General features: G+C 38.4%; 1 protein-coding gene across 6 annotated transcripts in view; it reads right to left on the bottom strand.

Annotated features, from left to right (window-relative positions):
* Window positions 1-16,280, bottom strand: part of LOC149010417 (uncharacterized) — a 38,470-nt gene extending 22,190 nt beyond the window's left edge. The window contains exons 1-5 of one of the 6 annotated variants that reach the window (XM_089163718.1): window positions 15,970-16,279; window positions 13,393-13,462; window positions 8,343-8,379; window positions 4,203-4,298; window positions 1,319-1,430 (exon numbers count right to left, since the gene is read on the bottom strand). In XM_089163718.1, coding sequence (XP_089019844.1) covers window positions 1,319-1,400 — 82 coding nt within the window. In that variant the 5' untranslated portion in view covers window positions 1,401-1,430; window positions 4,203-4,298; window positions 8,343-8,379; window positions 13,393-13,462; window positions 15,970-16,279. Of the gene's footprint in view, window positions 1-1,318; window positions 1,431-4,202; window positions 4,299-8,342; window positions 8,603-13,392; window positions 13,463-15,969 lie in introns of those variants that run through there. The other 5 variants (XM_089163720.1, XM_089163717.1, XM_089163722.1 and 2 more) reach the window with 5 other exon arrangements.
* Between the last annotated feature and the right edge of the window lie 6,266 nt (window positions 16,281-22,546).

Below are 22,546 nucleotides of genomic sequence, written 5' to 3'. Positions count from 1 at the left end.
AAGTTGAAAATAAGCAAAACAAAAAACTATTTGGTAAGGATATTATCAAAATTTCACCCAAAAAAAAAGAGAGGATATTATCAAGAATGCGTCTCTGATAAACATACTAAGTCATTGAACTTATTATATTTATTAAGAACAGCTAAGCCAGTAATGAAGTTTCATGGTTATAAAAGCACAATAATAATCAGCTATTATTTCCATGGAAACTCATAGGCAATACAATTCATCAAGACAAATATTTCACCCTTGCATTTTTCCTTAATTGTTATCTTCTTTTTCCCAGCACTAATTAAGTTAAAATGTTATTAATTCATATATTGATCTAGGCCTTTTCTCCAAAAGCTTAGTGACCAGCAAATGAACGGAGTGTCATCAAGAGGAATATTTACTCTTTCTTTTTTCCTTACCCTTCTTATCTTCTTTTTACCAGCACTAAGCTAATAGCCTAATATGTTACTAAACATATTGATCCAGACCATGTCTCCAAAAGCTAAGTAACCAGAACATCAATGGAGTGTTCTAAACCACTAATAGAAGGTATGAAGCACACAGATGCCTTACTACACCACATGACTTAGAATTACTCTCACAAATTTCCTATTTTAGAAAAAGGAACCAATCAATTAAACACATAACATGGAGTACAGATTCTACACAACTTTCATCCAAAAGGACATCTCCTAAAAGATAACATAAAATAAATGGCAGGAAATACACAATAACAACTTCTAGAGCCAGATTCCCTATCATTAAGTCTTCTTTTTTTCAGCTGACATTACAAACAACAGTCTGCCACTATTTGTCCATGCAAACAATACTTTGACATTTTCTCTCCCTCTGCAACAAAAGAAATAAGTTGCAGGGAAGACTTCCCATGTATATCAGTCAACCATTTGTTTCCAAACAATACAAACCACCGCAGATACCACTGGTATTGCAAGCAACGTAACTCTTGACAAAAACTAAACGCTTAGAGGAGAGGGATGGGGAACCAGCAGGAGCTTAGAGGAGACGTCAAAGCAGATGGCTTTCCAAATCAAGTCTAAGGACCTACAATCAAAGGTCCATCTCCTAAGGTTTCACTCGCATCATAAATGGTGTACAGTAGCTCCAAAACCAACATATCAACACGGTTACATCTTATTGGCTAGAACTTATATAGCTGCTACATTTACTACCACCAATTTTTAATGCTTTTGGGTAGTTACAAATTACAATGCATTCTCAGTTGCATCCAGTTGATGAATGCTAAATATGATGTTCTAAACCAGAGTCTTCAAATCACGAATACCACAACAATAATATATATTAGTACCTGCTGTGATTTCTGAGAAATTTCCAGATTCCAGAAGCCTCACCATAGCTGCCATTCTGCACTTTCCAAGTGCACATACCATTGAGACCAAGGAAACCTACGGATCAATACTCTGCATCACAACATCAGTTCACACAAGATCTCAACCCCATTACTAGGCAGAATGCTCCAAAGTATACAAGCAATCCAGTTCAGAAAATATTCAGTGAAAATGTAGCATGACTTGATTAGAAGGCAAACCTAAACATGTTAAAATGACTTCTGAAGTATGCATGCATACTTCTCAATTTAAATAAAAAAAATATATTATATATATATATATATATATATATATATATATATATATATATAAATGCACTTATTGCCTGAAACAGAAAATAAATAGGATTACAAACAGTAAACTACAAAATTCACATCAAAACACAAGTATAAATGCTAATTACCCAAATATTTTGAGAGATAAGCAAGTTATAAGTTTATAGCCAAAGTGAGAAATTTACAGATATTAGTCCCTTTCACAGGGTGATTGTCGGTGCTGGCAAAGATGGTACTCAGTCATTGAAAAATTCAGCAGTTATATCTAAGTCTTTGAGAAACAGTAACAAAGGGAATCTTTCTCAGACATGCACATTTGGAAGATAAACTATGAGCTATTCCAAAAGGGCTGTTGAGCTTGCTTATTCATAGGCAGGAATCTAGCTTCCACTGTTGCAATGCTGTGTGTGAGAGAATGACCCTTCCTTCTAATTCTAGATTGCAAAGAGGTTGTTGAAGCCTAAAGCAGAGAAAGCCATGGAAACAAGCATCCATAGATTCCCCACACATCAGCTGTATCTAATACACATCCAGATTGGACATGTCCACAGAATAAAAACAAATACCAAAAAGAAAATTTATGTAAAGATTGGTTATGGTGTCAACAAACTGGCTGCCAAACCCCAATTTTTTTAAGAAGACTTCCTCTCTAATTTTCTGGCCAAAACCAAGTGCTTCCCATCTACACTCAAGAGCAAGCTAGGAGAAGTGATTAAACAACCAAAAATTTCCTGAAGGGCATCAAAGCACAGATGACAAGATTGACCAAATTGTGGAACTAGAAGCCAATAATCTGTCAAACAAAATATCTCGTGCAGCAAGGGAACCCAGGACCTAGCATAAATGGGACACTTGGCAACACAATGGTTCTACATGAAAAACTAATGCATCTCTTAGCAGAAAGGATGTAATTTGTGAGAAATCAGTTTCAAGAAACTACATTTCAGGAGGGTAACTTTGAATTGGTTTACTGCAGGTGGCATGTCTAGATACCATGTACAAAGAAGCATTGCTCTGCAAATTCTATATTGTGTAGGGGTTGGGGAATGTCTGTACTTATTTGTAGAAGGTGTTCCTTAAAGAAGTTGCAGAAGTTGAAAAGCTTCAATGGCTGCCGCAGAATTAGAAGAAAATGAAAAACTAGAAATTCAGTTTTGTTAAACCAAATCTTACCCAAAAGCTTACCCTTTTAGATCCCAAAATGTATCTTCTCTATCATATCTACAACCCATATTTAACAATTTACCTACCCCATTTAGGTCCATTAGCAACCTTTAAACCCTAGGTTTGGGTATCCAACTGCTGTTCAACAACAAGGATTCTGGGCTAACCCTAAATTCTAGGGAAATATTTCAATAAATGCTAACCTTAGAATTGGGTACATCAAATGATCTAGGCTGGAGGAGATATTGCAGGTTGCTTCCATGGCACAGCCCTAGGGTGAATAAGGTCACGGAAGTCATCAAACCGATTCTCTGATCCGAGCAGCCATGAAAGATGATGTAACCCAAGGTCTGGGCCAGACTTCAAGATCCTCTTAAGAGAACCAACAGTACAATTAGGCTTGAAAACCCTGCTGTTCTATGTCAATCCTCACTCAATTCTTAATGGACAGCAGCTGCATATAACCAATTAAATCTTGTGGCAAGGGCTTTTGGCTTCCAACTCCTATGGCTAGGGTTAAGGGGTTCTAAGGTTGATTTAGGGATGATGGGGAAGAATATCAAGACTCAGCTAAGCTGTATTAGCGCCGGAACTAGAAGAAGATACTTCTGTTTTGACAGAATTTTGAGTGCAGAATTATTCTTAAAGTTAGGGTTTAAGGAATTTTAGGGTTTCTAGGGTTAGCTTAGGTTGACTTAGGGCTGGAAATTGAGAGAATTAATGCTTTTATTGTTCTGTAATTTCAGAATTAACTCCTTAAGGCTAGGGTTCAAAAACTAGGTATCCAAATTGGCTTAGGACTCTTGGTTAGGGTTAAGGCTTGCTCCAATTGGGGTGAAATTAGGAGGGAAGGTCACAAGGGCTAGGGGAATGATATTCCTAAAGTTTGGGACAGACCTAACAGTTAGATTGTTGTAGATCTTACCTTGAATTTTAGGTCTAAGAAAAAGTCCGAAAATTTCAGAAAAAATCTGAAAAATAAAGAAAGGATATGGGGAGGTGAGGAGATGCCACCACAGGGTTAGGGGAAGGGGAATGGGCTTGGGAGATGGGTTGGGAATGAGCTTACTTGTAGGAGAAATGGATTGTTGGACAATTGCAGAAAAATTGGTCTTCAATGGCTGCTGTCATGGTTGTCAAGGCGGCAAGGCAACCAAAGTGGTTGGGTCATTTTTTATATACAACTACTTTTAAACTAATAAATTTCAATTATTAAGCTAAACAAACATTCAAGAATCATATTCATCCACAAAAAACAAGCATTTAAGAATCATAATTATGAAAGATGATCCAAAAAAGGGGACAAACATATGTTAATCTCATCAAGCATCATAAACATATGACTATGAACTATATCAAATTATAAGTACGAATATGAAAGTAGTAATTTTACATTTTTACTTACCTCTATGATGGTGTGATGCAAATAAGAGCCTTATCCATTTAATGATTCATTGATTCCCAATTCCGAAATAACTAACTATTCAGTTCATATACGGCTCTGTAGAATAAATTTGATTTTTTTAAAAATCAAAACAAATATTATAATGTACAAAATGTCAAAAAAGAGGTCGCTTTAGCGTCTAGGCGGCAATAAGGCACACACAGGTGACAAAGCAATAGCAATTTGGCAAAAAAGCGGCTGAAAAACCACTTAGGTGGACGCTTTGAAAACCATGGCTGCTACAAGCTTTGAAGATGATGGACAGAATTGAAATAGCAGAAAATTGTTTGAACAATCAAAACACAGGTCGTAGCTCTCTCTCCCACGACTCCAACTCTTCCTATAATGCTTTTATTCAATTCATCAAATCTGATTTGTTACATGGGGAGTGGCTCTATTTATTGCCATATTACATTGAAGGAAAATAACTAGGACTCAGAAAAGGAAAACCAACTTGAACTCAACTTAGGAAACCTAAGTGGACTCATCTTAGGGAATCCAATTAGGATTAGAATTCCCTACTACAACTAGAATTAACTTTCTAAATTATAAAAGAAATCTTAAGAGTTCCTAAACAAATACAACTTGCAAACTAAAGAACCAACTTCCGTAAAGAATCATACTTGAAAATTTTGGGACTCTTACTCATACAAGGACTCTTCAATAAGTAGTTAACCAAGGACTCAAAAAAACAAAAAGTAGAGCTTCATTGTAGAAAGTGAAGTACAACTAGGGAAGTCCCTTCTCTTACTGGGACTCTAACCGAATGAAAAACAAAGAGTAAATCATTGCTCCTAAAATTATTTTGGATTCTCTTGGAGCACTTTGGAGCCCAAAAGTGGGGAAATGACGAAATTACCCCAAGGGTTATCCGGCCAACTTGGTGTCACATGATTGTGGGCTGAATTTGGGCCTAAAATATGAAAGGCACTAATGTTGCCAAACATAGTTACATTAGAAGAAGTTGATCTAAACTGTTTCCAAGGGTTTCATAAGGCCTAGGGTTAATTTCTCAAACCATAAAGCCACTAAGTTGGTCCAGGGGTATTTTGGTCGTTTTGCAAATTTCATGGTCTCCTACGTCTCCTAGGTCTGAGTCCCATTCAGTCCACTAAGTGTCAGGACCCTAGATTTATTTTAATCTTCTGATTTAAGTAAGTATTTTATGTTTTATTGAAGAGTCCTTGTATAGGTGAGATTTCTAGGTTGTGTTGAATCCCCTAGTTTCAATCTACTTCTAATTAGGACTACATATCTACTCTTAGAATCTAAATTGGATCCCTCTAGAGTAAGATATGATAGAATATTTTTTTATGTGAGAGTCATTAGTAAAGATAGAGTCAGAATTAGAGAGGCAATTTGAATTGATTAATAAAATTGAGATTGAAAGTTTAGAGGAAGAGAAGTCGTGGGTTCCCATTGGGGAAGCCTGTGGCAGCCTTAGAGTGAGTTATTTCAGCCATTGCCTTCAAGCTCCAGCAGCAATTCAACAACGACAGCAGCCTACTTCCACTCCCAAGTAAGTACAGCCCCTCCGCCTCCCATACCAGCCCCCTTCTCCATCTCCCCTAGCCCATGCAAGCTCCCGCCCTCCCCTCTTCCTTGCAGAAGCAGCCTTTCCCCTCCCTTTCAAACTCTTAGATCCCCAAACCCTATCCACCCCCTCCCACTTCTACTTGTATCACACCCCTCCCCTTACCATATCCCTTGTAACAACCCCCGTATTTCTAACCTGGAATCCGTATTGCAAGTCCGAGAACCCGAAGGTCTAGTTGGATTAATTTTGTGGAGTGTCCAGATAGAAGTCCATGATCCATATCCAGAACCCATGGATCTAGATTCTCTTGTTGAAGAATCTGCCTTACTGGGAAGTTGGATCTCTGGTAGAAAGCAAGTGGTGTTTGGAGATGTCCGGAATGAAGGTAAGACCTCCCCCATGTGTTGTTTTGGATTAGATTGTGTTTGGGTTTCAACCCCCTGAACAAAACACCCTTGTATAGCAATATACTTGGGGGCGGTTGCTAGTGGCGGTTGATTAAACCAAACGACCGCCACTTTCTACTTGTGGGAAAATGCCCTATTTTGCCCCATGTTCGTTATAAATAGCATCCATTGCCCTATTAACGCATTATTATGTTCAGTATTGCTATTTTGGGCGATTAGGCAGTAATGGAAACGTGCTGGAAGGTGGGCAAAGTGTTGTTAGTGATCTGAAACATTTTCCCTTCTATTCTTGGTGATTCTGGATAAGGTAATGAATCTCCATCTGCTATTCTCTTCTTTTTTAAACTCTAATTGATATGAACACATCCCCATTTTTGTTAGTGGTTACCCACTTGGTTAGTTGTGGCTCTCTTTCCAATATTCTTGATGGGATCCTATCCAGAAACGAATCCCCGCATTTGTTAAATGGATGGATCTCATCAAGGGGAATGATTTGGGTATTAGATCTGTGTTAATTTTAGGGTTTCTTGTTATCCCTTTATTATAGACCTATCAAGATTGAAATTCGGACTAAGATCATCCCAAAACGGATTGAAATCGAATGATCAGAAGTCTAATTTTCGGAGTTGGAAACTGTCTGAAACAGGGGCGGTCGCTTGTGGAGGTCACTTAACCTAAGCAACCGGTACTAGCAACCGGCTAGTTTCCAGTTACTGTGTAGGTTTGATTTTGGATTTGTTTTGACTCTTATACATTTTTGTAACCCTGCATATAAGTGTCCTCTGTTTATGCTTAAAGTCTTATAATTGTGTTTGGATTGCAATTTAAAGGACTTCTACTAAATTATAGGTAAGGACATACATTCTTATTTATATGCAATTACATATACATGATGATTCAGCTGTTCTATTTACTATTCTTTGATCATGTAATTTGCTGTAATTGTATAAACCATTTGAATCTTATTGTATACTTATTGTTTGTGGTATTCCTTGATGTACTTCATCTTTTATGATATTGCACAATTGTTCATGGTATGATAAAGAGTGATGTAGTGTAGTTGTGATGGAAGGGGTATTCCATTGGGATATCTTGGCTGGAGATATCAAAGGGCTGTGGTATGAGACACATGCTCACTGATGCCTCTAACACTATCATGATTACTGGATGACATACCTAGGAGAGTCTAGAATTGCATGGCTAGGTACCCCACATGCTATTACCCTTTCGGCAGGGGAATTGAAGCCGGGTGACCCGTGACAATGGTGATGTGACTCGTTTCATCCTACAGCGGTAACCAGTCCGGTGCGGAGACTCAGTGATCCACTGTTGATCATGCAATGGTAGGGTTGCATATGTTAGGGTTGGGCTCATAGACGTCCAAGGAGTGGACCGGGTGTCGTGAGGAGTCATGAGAGCATCCGCCCTAATAATATGTAGATGACCATAGGGTTAAGGAGTGGAGTCCAACAGCGGTAGCCAGTCCGTGAAGGTTCTCACTCCTAGGTTGCGAAGGATACTGAACCGAGTTGGTTGCATAGTTGTCACGGCGACGAGGCGATGCGAGGCGGTTTTAGCTAGTTGGGGCGATGAGTCGACGAGGCGCCCTCCGAGGCGCTTTTGAGGCGGTCGAGGCGTTTTAAGTGAAATTTTTACTTTATGTACATCTTATACACTAATTCATTATAAACCTATCTTATATATAATAAAAAAACTAATATTAGCCATTTAGCCTACCTTAAGTCATCCATAATACTACAAACCACACATAGTAGGTCCTAAATAAATTCCAAGTATCATACTACTTGGAGTAGGAATTGTATGCAGTAACCAGATAGCAGGTTCAGAGTATGAAAGATGTTGAATGACCTTTAAACAACAGTAATCAAATACTACTTGGAGTAGGATAGGATGCAGTAATCATATAGCAAGTTCAGAGTATGACATCAGAACATTACATGGATAACAACCACGTGAAAGTCACAGAGAAGTAGCTATGTCACAAGAACCATAACAGAAACTTTAATTGCAATTTGCAAGTCACAAAGAAGTAAATAATTAGTTAATAATCTCCAAACAGAAATTAAATAACGAGTAGCAACTTATAACATTGTTAAAACACAAAAGAAAAAGAAAAAAAGCATGTTGGCGACATACCGTCGCCTGAGATGGTGAACAAAATCACCGGAGGCCGCTGCAAAACGTTAATGAATTAATGTTACAAATGATCCCATGTATTCCGTGTAACATTTGTATAAGCATTCAGCCATTAGATTATTCCCAATTGGAATCTAATTTCCAATTTATTTTTGGCCTTTGATTTGAAAAAAAAAAATGGTGGTTTTTTAAAATCCCATAAGGCGGTCGCCTCAGGGTCTGAGGCGTCCAAGGCGTCCGAGGCGAGCCCGAGGCGACGCCTCAGAGCCTGAGGCGCTCGCCTTATGGGCTCCAACCGAGGCGATACTCCGCCTCGAGCCCTCTAAGGCCGCCGGACGCCAAGGCGTCGCCAGGCGACGCCTTGACAACTATGGTTGGTTGGTGCCATAGGGGAAGTATCTGGACTTCATATAGTATGTTACCATTATGACTTGTATTGGATTAGAAACCCCAACATGCGCCAGTACTCATTGCCAATGGTCGTGGTGAGAGAGTGTTGACTTATCCCCAGCCATGGTTTGAGAGCCAGGTGTGGATTTACCCCTTTGCCCAGGATCCCTACAGAGGTAACCAATCCTTGCCAAATCAGAGTGACTAGACCTACCCAAAGGAGGGCTGGTGTATATCTTAAAGCATGTCAGCTGATAGAGACTTGCATAGTTAGATCTTCGTAGCATTCATATTTCTGCATACCATCCATATCATTTCATATATGTATTCGTAGATTGTATTGACATACATATGAGAATTGTCTGTTCCTTACTGAGTTCGTCAAAACTCATTCCTTTCATTGTATATATTATATGAGGTGTACAAATGATGGCACAACATCAGAAGTTGGAGATGATTCGTATGAAAGAGCCTTCTCGTATGAAGCTGATATGGCACAAACAGTGGTACATGAAATTACAGAGCATGAAGTCTCTTGAAGATGTTTGGTGTGCGCTTATAGCACCCATTGATGGCCGACGGAGGCAGATTGTCAGGATTTTGATGATCGTATGGAGAAAGATTGGAGGACCCCCTTTACTTGCTAATTTAGAAAACCAATTTTTAGATTTAGAAAAGAAAACCGAAAAGAGGATTATTTATTTTTTTTATTTTGCTTCCGCTGAACTCGATATTACATTTGATTCTTGATTCTTTCCTTTGATTCTTTCTTGGATATTTATTGGAGTATTTGGACTCCTATAACCTTTTTATTGATTATTGCACTTATTCTTGCTCTTGATTGTCTACACTTGTGTTTATTATTATTCATGAGTAAGACCGTGGATCCTGTGACGGTTCACTCCCACGGGTTGTCGGGCGGATAACCGAGACCGGCGGGTGGGGTGTGACATCCCTACCCTTGGATCCTCGATTAAACCCTCCTCCATTAGGTTTTGAATTTCCTGCACTTCATCTTCATCCTCTAGAAACCCAAACCCTAACTTACTAGAAACCCTATATCACTCAAATTCCTCAACCAAACTTCAGAACCTTTTAGGATTGGCATCCCCCACCCCCTAGTCTACCTCTTCCTAACTGTAGTTGACTTCCCCAAGAGTCCTAACCCAAGTAGGATACTTCAACCCAAACCCAAAGGTCCCAAACCAATTAGGACTATCTGGAAAATATCAAATAACAATAACAGTCCCTTTCCTAGTCCATCTGAAACCTTAATACCTAATCCCTAAGCCCAAAATTATAAACCTAACCTGCAGTTACATTGCAGCAATAGCCGAAACACTAAAACCCTTCCATTCAGCCCTAAAACCTAATAAACTCAATCCAAACCTTTTATACTAGATCTGAAATTCTGAGACTTAATTACAGCAAGGTTCCAAGCTTCAAAATCCAGAATCCCTATTCCTAAACCTGGCCGAACCCTTCTAGGCCATTACTTTATCCTTCCAAACCTTAATTCCTCCAAAAAATCTTCAGTCACAAGCATACACAAGTAACACAACCCTAGAAGACTGCTAGTTCCCTAAGAGAGGATCCTGGAGTGAGCCCAATTCTAGGGCAATATTTCAACAAGCTAAACACTAGAATCTGGTTCACATCAGAATTGCTCCATCACTTTGGTTCTCCTAAGATGAGGAGCCCGCAAGAACTTATGAGGCTGCAACAATTGGCACAATGGTGGAATACAGGAAACAGTTCGAATTCCTAGCAGCTAGCGACACAAACAGATTGAAAGGGGTGTTAATAGCTGGAGCTCGAGATGAAGGGACATTTAGAGAAGATGACCAAAGAGAGAGGAAAATTATGGCTGAGTTGAGAGGGCATGGGCCTGCTACACTCGGCTAGTCAATGGACTTGTCCCAGTCCATCATGTGGCCTAAGAAAACACCATGGGCCCAACCCATTCCATTAACCCAAAGCTCCACCTACAATGTAATTAAGTTAGCCCAACTAGTGCAGCTGGATTGAAAAAACACCATGGATCAAAGCCCAGCCCACATAATCTGGACCCAACTAGTGCAGCTGGACCGAAAGCCCACTCGTGAATCAGTACAACCCAAGAAACCAAGCCAGTCGAACGAATCATCGTCTTCAACCTTCCAAAATCGAGCAAGGCTTTTGGCCACAATGGGAAACCCTAGTGGGTCTGTAAATGAGGGCCATCAGGAGCTGTTAGCCATCGCGAGGGAGGCTGCTTTGATTCCGATGGCAGCAGTGCTACACCCCATGGACAAAGACGATCCCAGTGGGTTGGATGGTGATAGTTAACTCCCAGGCATTCCACTCACCGGGAAGTTTTTGAAATCTTCCTTGATACCAGGATTCAGGTACTTCCAGCTCAGGTTTGGATACAAGAGGTGGATGAATGCTCTGTTCCATGTATTGAAAGGGCTTCTACGGTATTTACTAGAGTTTCTGAACCCAAAAGGCAGAAATGTCAAGGATCTTTGCAGAGAACATTAGTGCTTTTGCTCACTTGACTTCAGGTGCCATTGGAGGAACAGCTTCTCTTGTTCATGTACCAACAGCAGTTGTCAAGAAAAGGATGCAGACTGGGCAGCATGCTTCTGCTCGTGAAGTTGTCCACCTTATAGTTGCCAACAAGGGGTTTAAAGGAGATGTCCCGCTTGCTCGTTGTAGCCACTAGCCACTCTGTGGTTAGAGTGGGCTTTGTTTTATTCCTCCTTGGAGGTGAACATACCAAAAAGAGGAGACTAAATGATCTTCATATGTTTGATCTGGAAGTCCCTGATGTGGATCCCTCTCCGCTGGACAGGAGCAGGACCATCTCAGAGATCCAACCATGTATAGCTCTTTATGATGATAGGGTTCTCCTAATTATTGAAGGATCATCAAAGTCAAAGAATCTAAATGACTTGTACTCAAGGTGCGAAGTTTCGGCAAAATTCACCGGTTCTCCAAGCGAAAGTTCTCGACATTTCGACCTAAATATAGCCATCCACAAGGGAGCTTTACTTGTTTGCGGAGGTCAAGTATGCCAAAAACATTGAGACTGGAGACAGCGTAGCCATCAAAGTCCTCAACAAGGATCACGTTCTCCGTCACAAGATGGTGGAGCAAGTTTTTCTTTTCTCTCGGTGAAATCCCAATCTCCAATCTCTGGTATGAAAAATTCCCTTCAACCCAAAAATTCACGTTGCAGATTTCCTAATCTCTCTGAATCAACACCAGCAGCACCAAGTGGGTCTCTCAGTGGTGAAATCACTCTGGTTCTCACAGTAAACAATGTAGCACCGACGGGATGCGGATCATGGTTCCAGCAAGGGTTTCCATAGTTGCAACTGTGAGATGCTCTTCTCTTCTATCTCCATCCTTATATTTTCATCTTCTCTTCATCTGGGTTTATGTTGTCTGGTTGTGAAGAAACCCTAAAGATTTGAAACACAAAGGTTCGCGGCAATTTTTGCCGCCGTTTTCGCAGGTTTGGCGATTTTCCGCCAATATTGGGTAATCTCATTTTCGAAGGGTCTTTCGGTTCACTAAGCCAAAACGACCGAAAAATGGCGAATTTCAGTTGAATTTTGGCAATATATTTTATCATGCTTATACTTGCTTGATTACGAAACAATAATATGGTCAAGAATTAAAGTTTGAGGTTTCCATCCATCACCAAGGGCAGGTTACTCTGGAGTTTTATGTGGAACTAAATGGTATGTGGAAGCAGGAAGAAACGACATGCAGAAACACTGGTCTATGATGTTCTAAAGGTTGAATGGTCTATGATTTTCTGTTGGGCATTTGAGACACTGCTGAATTGGCGTGGTTGTGCAGCAAGCATGTGAAGACCAAGCTTCCGATGTAACCTCACCTTGAGGACAAGGTGAATTTCAAAAGGGGTGATAATGATAGGCCCTGGGAGCAGGACACATGGACGGGGAGGTGCTTACCATAACTGACATTTTTTGGTGGGCAACAAAAAGGAGGAATACATGAGAGGCATGATTTATCTTTGTAGAGAGTTTAGGGCAGCCATAGGCTGAGGGGCAGCTTCTGCTGTTGGGCAATGCTTTAGGGGGTGACTGGCACCGTCAAAACCAAAGTTATCTTTCATATTTTGCTTGTGTCTTTCATATTTGCATTATCGATTAGAGGATTCTTATCACTGGACCAGCGCAGCTCTTAGGGAATAGTAATAGGTGGAAGGATACAAAGTTGACACAACCCATTAAGCAATGAGGGCCTCTTTTCGATGCATGGTAGGATATTTCTAATTAGCAAGAGAGCCCACATGCTAGATGAGGTGAATAACCCTTCATCCCATATTCCCATGCATGCATCACTACTTTTTCACGATAGAAGATATTTACCTGAATAACAAAAAGTGATGCAATGAATATCTTAAATCACTAGAGATCACAAAATTACTGTTTGTTTATCCGATAATAGCAAATAAATATTCCCATTATCAAAATAACTTACTTAATGAAGAAAAATAAGCTTGTTAATTAAAGATTGTCAGAAAGCACCAATGCAGAACACAAGAACAGACACTTGAAGAATCTCATTGGCTTGGGTTTATGCAGAGCCAAAGAGAAAAGTAAAATGCAACTCAGCAATAAAATATATCAATAAAAGGCACCTCTAGTTCCTGCAGTGGATTTCGCACTGTAGCAAGTGAATTGCTGCTACCATATTATAGCACAAAAATCCTGTCAATTCCCAAAAGGCAGTTAGATAGTGAAGTGGTCAATTTACAACAAAAAATTAACCAAGCATCAATTTTTTTCCTTTTTTTTAAATAATTAAAAGGAAATTAAACACAATAAACAAAGCCAGCCATAAAACAGGTGGAAACTGCACCTGCAAAGACAAGATACAGAAACACCCACATAAAAGCCTACATTTTAGTTACATAATGCAAAAGCATATTGCATTTCTTCTAGACACTAAATTCAATCAAGGACTTGATGAATGCTACAAATTATATGAGATCTTGATGTAATGTCAAAAAATGAAAATATGGGGGAAGAAAAGGACAGGAAAAAGAGGGGGGATGGTACAGGCCAAATACGACACGATAGGCTAACAGAACAAGACAGAACACTATGCCAAAAAGTAAAAGAGATAAAAGCAAGTGAAATAGATAATACCGGAGGACACTCAGATGGTGTTCAAATGTTTCGCTAAGCTAGCTTCCACAAGTGAGAGGGATTTGCTCACCAAGTTGAACAATAACAGTGGAGAATGCTTATAACTGATGATTTCAAATCTATTTTATGTACATGATGCTGCCGGATTTTTCAACACATGCAACCATAAATACGAAAATGTATAAAAAACTGATACAAGGGGTGAAGAGAAAAGAAAGATGATTCAGCATGTACATGATATATTATTATGACTTGCTCTACCTCAACTCCCTTAAGAATCTCATAAACCCAGAGTCCAAAAAAGATTTTGTACCACCCATTACATAATGTCCCTCATCCATCTCAAAATCCAAGACAGACATCTTAACATCTCTTCTTGATCAACCGATGCAGAACCCGACGGCCACCCAAAGAAGGTCTAGGGTTGCTGCCTAGCACCCTGCAGCCCTGCCAGCAGCATGGGGAATTTCGGCCGGCATGAAGGACAATTTGGTAATTTTGGGTAGTCCTAGTCAAACCCAGCTAGGTCCAATCGAATTCAAAATTGTATTACTGAGTCTAGTCCTACTCTTATTTTGTTGTTTTACTTGGTCTAAGTTTAGATAAAACAAGGGTCCTAATCATTTCAGAAGAAGCTCTTTATTTTGGTTTCTAATCTGAGTACCAGTAGCAGTAGTTTAATAAAGGCTATAAATACAGCCTATTGCTTGTAATCAAACTAGTTTTGATGAATGAAATTTGCAAAGGAGTTAAAGCCAAGGGAAAGGTGCGACTGAGGTGCCTAGGATTTCCAAGTTGGGAGAAACCTTGCAGCAGCTTGTGTTGTGTGTACTTCTTCAACTGTTCAACAAGTTCCTATCTTCTATAACAAGTGACCTTCCCTACCCTTTCCCATCTACTAACCCCATTGCAGCCCTAAGACTCCTCTTCTCTTTTCTTCCCAAACCCTAGTTTCTAAAATCTCCAAATCCCACCCCCTCCCCTTGCCTAATACTCAAACCCTAGAAGCAGCACTCATCCCCAAAACCCTAGTTTCCCTAAACCCTAAACTTCTGATAATTAAATCTGAAACCAAAACATCAAGGTTTTATCAGCCCTAAGCTTCTAAAACCTAATTACCCTCGCCATAAGGTCTAGAAACCCTAAATTTTGCTTGTTGGTTCATTATTAGATCTTGGTATCTGACTCTTGTCCTATTGGACCTACATCTCAAGCCACCTTCCATGCCAATTAATATTATCAGCTAAGGTAATCCCTCTTCTGAATCCTATCATTCTATGTCTCTTCTCTACTTAAAGAAACAGGTTAACGATTGCCGGGATTAAATCTCAAGCCCCCTCTTGATATCAATTTATTATCAATATCTAACTCATTCACACCTTGCCCATGGACAATGACAAAAAACGGCAGTCTCAAGTTTAGACAATAGGAACGAAAAAAAAAAGGAAGAGAGGAGGGCTTGAGGTTATATACCGTCTTTCTCCTATTTCTGTCTACTTTTCTGATGTTGCAAACTGCAATTCTCTTCTTAACTCCGCATAATTATATTTAAATTTTTATTTTACATACTTCATTGTTGCCCAAAAATATTTTTGGACGTTCCTATCTTATTCCAACAGTTGTCCTCGAAAAAATTATCACCGGAAACCAAATCCTAGAATCTGTTGAGATGCTCGATTTGGCAAAATTTCTCCTGAGTTATGATAAATCTCCGATTCGTACTGGTACTTCAATTCTTCAAAATGTAGGGGGATATGTGGTGAAATTAGCCCAAACAAAAGAAAGAATCTAGCACCCAAATCCCAGAAGGTAATGCAGTGCGAGAGCACCCATGTGAGATGAGCTCAAACCCGGATGCAACCTATGAAAGGAAGGATTGCATAGTTAGTAGTATACATATTTCTAAAAGCAACCACGCAAATGCCGCTGAATCAAGAACTTTCGCCTCCATGCAAGTGGGGAAGCGCATGCACCAAAGACAACCAACAATAATATTGAAACTAAGAAGAACCAGGAATCAGTCCGTAACTAATAAAATGCAAATCAAAGCAGGATACAAAACCTACTTTTATGACGCCAGCTGATATGTCAGATCCAAAATTTGAATTAATCGATGAAGCTCTTGAGATAGGCAGTCAGAGGAACTCAGGAAAAATGAAAAACTTCGACTGAATTAGATAAAAACCAAAGAAATTTTTTCCCAACCCTCCTTTCTCTTCTCCTGGGAAGAGGAGAAGATCAAGACGAAACGGAAAATTGAAAACTTGTGAAACGTGGTATGGCCTATCTCGCAAGTGGCACTCCCTCACACATGCATGGTTTGAAACGCAGCTTGGCCAGAACTGAAAACCTGGAATTTTTCAGGAGCGGACTAGGATTGAACTGCAACGGTTAACGTTGCGGGCCTGGATCTGATACAGCAAGGTTTGCCGTGAGAACCATTGGAATGGAATCTTTCTATTGAGTAATGAATAAGATTATAAGATGGATTTTCAATTTTTTTTTTTAAAGAAAATGAGACTTTATATTAATATAAATAAATAGAATACAAACAATAATACAGGATTATGTCCTAAAGACACTACAACCCTGTCGCTCTTCTACAACATATTGAGAGAGCTGAGCAGGCAGAGTGAGAGGATCCAACAAAATTTCTTGGTCCAACGTTGCTAATCCGGCTAAAAAATCCGCGCACCTATTAGTCTCCCTAACACCATACATCAAAATATACTCCTCAAACAAATATCTCAAGTGAAGAATATTCTCAACAAATATATCAAGTGAAGAATATTCAAAAAAATGATAATTTGCCTTAAATTGATTTTTTTATAGCATAGGAGAGGCAAATGCAAAGTTTCAGTTTTTTGGACTAAAAATGACATAGACCAAACATCAGAGAGTCCAAATGAAAATGACCACAAAAAGAATAATGATAGTAAGAGCAAATTGGTCATAAAAGTGATAATTTGTCCTTAAATTGACTTTCTCTATAACACAAGAGAGGCAAATGCAAAGTCTTAATTTTTTTGACTAAAAATGACATAGATCAAACTTAACTGGGCCAGATGAAAATTACCCTTATTTAATTATCTCATTATGATCGGATTAGTGTTCCATATGATTTTTCTAAATGATGGTAATATCATCTTTTGAAGTATAAAATGGCAATGGAAAAAAAAAATCATATGTTGTGCACGGCGAGGGAATTTTTTTCTATAATAAACCTATTTGAAAACTCATTTTCAAAAGAAATAAGTAAAGGTGAAATTCATTTTCAAAGCATAAGTGAAGATAGAAAAGGGAAGTTGCAACTTGCAAGTATTTGCTCTTCTCTCTTTGTTGTTTGAACTTGCAATAAAAAATAAATAAATAAAAGAATATAGCTTATCTAGAGTCATTTTATTATCGGTGCGATAAGGTTTCTAATGTTTCTAACACAAAAATGAGGTCAAACTATATTACTCATACACGTAAACAGACTAGTATATCCAAATGGAAGATTTCGTTATTAAAATAAATAAAAATAATCCCACCAGCACAAAACAACACGTTAGACAACGAACATAAGCACTACCACCTGGTCCATAAAATTATCTCATAGACATTCCTAACCAACTTTCTAAGCAAAGCAATCAAAAGTTAGGGCATTATGAAGGCCAAACCACACCTCAAACTTCATTTATTTATTTATTTTTATATTTAAAAATTAAAATAAATAAATATAAATATAAAATTTTATATATATTAAGACTTCTCATTATAGTTTGTAATTTCTCCACAACTATCTATAATAGATAAATGTATGTGTATTAAAGAATGCAAATATTTTGGAGTTTGTAGAGCCACTTCAATACTACAAAACAACCCTAAGAAGACCAGATGAACCCTCCATTATTAAAATAATTAGGACTAATAAGACAAATTTATCATATACCCCTTGAGGCCTTGAAGAACCCAAATGGACTACCATTAAGTTTGATTAAAAAGGAAGCTAAAAATTTAAAACTTAAATATCCAAATATAGCACGAATTAGGCCTCATTTAAAACCTTCCAAAAAAAAAAAAAAACACAAATATGTCATGAATTAGGGCTCATTCCAACTTATTTATTTTGTTCAAAATTCCAAGTTGTTATATAAGTCGTACTCATATCTAAACTTGATAGCCCATGGGCTTTACTTTTCTATTGTTACTTGGGCTTAGTGGGCATCAGTACATGGGCTTAAAGTACAACCAATTCTAAATGAAAATCGGCCTACATGAATAAAAAGGCAGCATCTACTATTAAGCTCACTTGTTCATTATTTATTTACTGAATACTTTTTGGGAATGCCAAAAGGGGGTCAAAGACCTAGAAGAAAATAAGGAAATTAGCTGGAATGAAGAACTTCTTCCGCCGTTAGAACCTCCTTCAAAGCGAGAGGGATGTTCTGAAAGAATTTCAAAGGAGTCCCAGCATCAAGCGGCACCTTAGCCATCCAATTGGCAACATGGTTTGCCTCTCGCCCTACATGATCAAAGCAGACAAGACCTCTCCTACCGGCCACAACCTTTATTTCATCCATGTAATTTGAATACCTCCCGAGATCCAAATAGTAGGATCGAGGAGTTGTATAGCCTTCAATGAGTCCAATTCCAACTGAAGTGGGTCCGCATGCATTTCATGAGCAAGCCTAAGTCCCTCAATGATTGCTGCAAGTTCAGCTTTCAAAACCTAGCAAGGGTGAATGCATCTAACAAACGCCCCTCTATGTATTGTCCTTCATCATCCCTGAAAACATCTTCTACTTGGGCAAACCCCTTTCGCTTTTTAACTGATGCATAAACATTACGCTTGAGCCAACCTCGCCCAGGAGCCTTCCATTAAGAGCACCTTTTCATTGCACCACTGCTCATGATTGTCCTAGAGCCTGACGACCATGCTTCAATCACGGTACCGACATAGGAGTTTACAAGTTGCACTCCATTACCAATGCGAACAAAACTTTATTCATGCAATGTCTCAATTACGCTAATGTCACGACGACTAAATGGTACAAGCGAACTTGGTCGACCATCGCTCATTCTTCTCTGCCATCCACCCAATAATATTAGCATGGAGCCATTCTTTCACCCTTCCCATATAAAATCTCGTACGCTTATTAGCTGGAACAAGAGCATCCCAAACTCCCCGAGCATAAATGCAGTCTCTGAGAACATGAATAGCATCCTCCCTTCGTCCCACACAAATGTTACACGCTTCATGGTTTGAGAGATTCATCTTGAGCTTTCCGGCATTCGTTAGGAGACACCCTTTTGACACAAGTCACACAAATGCAATGATTCTTTGAGGGAGATGTAGACCCTCCCAATACCTTCCATCAAAGAACTGTTTGACCCTATTTTCACCATCTGCCACCGGGAAACCATAAGCTGATCAGACCGTGAGAACAACCTCTTGGGTAGAATTCCACATGATAACATCCCTCTTTGTTATCGACGTCGACAGAGTGCACGTTTCAATCTTCATAATAATTCCACCTGGCAAAAGCGCCTCAAATCTAATTCTGTCTCAACCACCAGGGCTATCAAGATATTGACATACCTTCTCCTCCAACATAGAGCTTGGTATGGGAGATAGAGCCTTTTCCATTTTTTGTGCAAATAGAAAGTTATACTAAACTCTCCATACTAATATTTTTGGAGGTAAAATAAGAGTTATCTACAATGACAAGGGGACATGTCCTAAGAATATATATTGAGCACATGTCTAAGAATCAAAGGTCATGGTTACCCCAGCTAGACAAAGTTCTAAACCATTCCTGAAGTCCAAAGGACCTGATTCGATTTCAGTACACAAGATGGATCCAATGATCTTCGATTCACCTTGACTGAATCAAAACCAAGGACAAATTTTTTTAATCTCTCATGTTGCCATGTAAGGCAAGCAACTATGAGTAAGATCAATAAGAAGTAAAAGAAGAGACCAAGCATCGTTTGCATACAAGGAACAAATATCAGAGACCAAGCATCGTTTGCATACAAGGAACAAATATCAAGAAGAAGAAAGAATGTGAAAGGTGAATAATACACAATAGCGGCATATCCAACTTTTCCATATATACAAATTTTTTTTCTTTTTTTAATAATAAATATAAATCAGAATCTAGATAAGTACCCATTTAGATAAGCACCCTTTGTCTATACCTGAGATTAGATCTACTTATATTTTATATAAGTTTATAGGTTAAGGCTTTCATGACAGAGTGGATGCATGGGGTGCTCTTACAACATTCATTGATGAGAATAAAGCTCCAGTTGTTTGCTGCTGGGATAAGGGATGAAAGAGGGTCTTATGATTCATTTCATAAAGAAATTTGAAGAAAAATACCCTAAGAAACTGAAAGATAATTGTACACCATAACCAGACATATTTGTTTTTGTTCTTACACTCATATTTGATTTATTCAATATTCATTTTCTTAGGATTTTAGAACCTTTATTAATTATTAAACCGTTCGTTTTGCTTTTGATTATGGAATTGTATGCCTTATTTATTACTGATAGTGTAACTGAGATCTGGAGGCTGTGGATCACACGCATGGGTTGTCGTGGCAGATCTGATACCGTCGGGTGGGGTGTGACAATTTCCGTTATTGACCTTGAGTCTTCTTGTATTCCATTATTTATGCTCATCTTGACTTAGACTTTATGTTTATCTTGGCTTGGTTTTTGCCTTCACTTGAGCTTGGGGATTTGGTCTTGAGTTGAATTTGGTCTATTTGCTCCCTCTTAGGCTAGACACATACAACTCAAAATAGCCATTAGTACTTTGTGTTTGTTGATATGACAATGCTGACATGGCATTTAACGGGTTTGAATATAGAAAAGTACATAATATTCCTAGGCAGCCATGAAAGGTTGGCGATCATTCATGGTTGTGTCAGCTAACATCTTTATCTTTCTCCAATATTTTAAGACAGAACCACTCTTCCAATGTTTGTCCTTTTTAAGCCCACTTATACATTTCCATAATTAAAAGAAAAGGCATCAAGTAAGACCAGCAAACAAAACAAAGGCAAAGAGACCACTAAACAAAGGCATCAAAGGAGACCATCACCATCATTTCAAACAACATAGATATTACTAAGGGTTAAGGTTAAATTATTCCCCTTTTCTTTTATGGTTTTGAAATTTTAAATATTTTTGAGTTATTAATATTGTTGATTGATGTGGTACTCGTTTAGGAATTATCATTTTTTTTTGTTATGTCCTTTTAGAAAATAGATATTTGGGGGATTTTTGGAGTGGGATAAAATACAATGAGAACTTTTATTTGTTGTATTTTTTTTGGTAATTAAGTATTTTATTGGCTCAAGTAGAGGGAGTGGCAAGCATCGCTCAAATAACCACCCAGTGGAACATTGTCATTCGATTGAGCTTGACACCAAAAGGGCCTTCTTAGCTAGAAGACCAGCTATAACATTAGCCATAATTTCCAGTCAAGGTAAGAATACCATTAAGCAAAGGCTTCATCAAAGGTAAATGATCCATGCTATGACCATTCGCCAAATTTACCAGTTGTTGGTTGTCTCTTTTAGCGTGTATATGTTCAATGCAATCTGCCAAAGAGTAGAACAAGCCTTCCCAAACTGCAAAGGCTTCACCTTTCAACACTGAGGAAAAATTGCTTGGAATAGACTATGCTAGTTGTGACTTCCCTTCCCAATTTCTACCAACAAAACCGAGGTCACACTTTCTTGGTTTTTCCTTCCATGAAGCCTCAACGTTAAGCTTGATGATAGGTTGATTTGGTGGACCCAACTACAATGTTCCCCTACTTGACTGCTTGTTGACTAGCACAATTATAGTGTACCTTCCTAGTTCCTACCATATGTTGTAAATAATATTTATAGGAGAGAAATAAGGGAGGTGGGCGAAGAAACATAACTCATAAGGTTTGAGATAGAGGGTGTTAGTTGAAGAGGTGTATCTTTTCATAAGGCGTGAAAGAGTGAGTTTTTTCCAAAGGTGGTATGTTAAAGCGGTTAAAGATCCAACTTCCCTAAGGGAGGTCTTGGGTTCGCACCCAGCGGCATTAATATAAAAAAGCTCTTTTGAGGATGTAAATCGTGGTGTGGCGGCGCTGGCCCAGATGAACCTCATATCCAAAAAAAAAAAAAGAGTGAGTTTTTTTTTTAATATTAGTTTGTAATCCACTAAACAGACCCACACTTAAAAAAATACTCTTTATGATAAATATTGATCAGAATCTAGATAAGTAGCCTCACCTATACTTGAGACCAGATCTACTTATATTTTATACATATAGATTCTTTTATAATAATCTATAATTTTTTGGTATAAGAATAATAATATATATATATTATAAGCATCCAGATTAAACCTCGTACCACAGATCTATTTTACCCAAAAAAATGAAAGAAAAAAAAACCCACAGATCTAATTATATTATATACATATACAGATTAAGGCTTCCATGACCTGGTGGACAAACTCATGTTCTCTTCAGGTTTAAACCGTCCAATCCATTTAATAAATAATATTTTCCTAAATTATTCGGCTGAAATGTTGAAAGTGTATGCAAATAGGTGGCAATGCATTTCTGATTTTACATCTATATATAAGGGAATTGTTGTGTTT

Source organism: Hakea prostrata, chromosome 7 (genome assembly GCF_041222555.1).
Source record: "Hakea prostrata isolate BN-2017 chromosome 7, UWA_Hpros_2, whole genome shotgun sequence".
NCBI classification, from domain to species: Eukaryota; Viridiplantae; Streptophyta; class Magnoliopsida; order Proteales; family Proteaceae; genus Hakea; species Hakea prostrata.
Note: the sequence above shows the minus strand (reverse complement) of the source record. Positions and strands in the feature narration are given on the sequence as shown.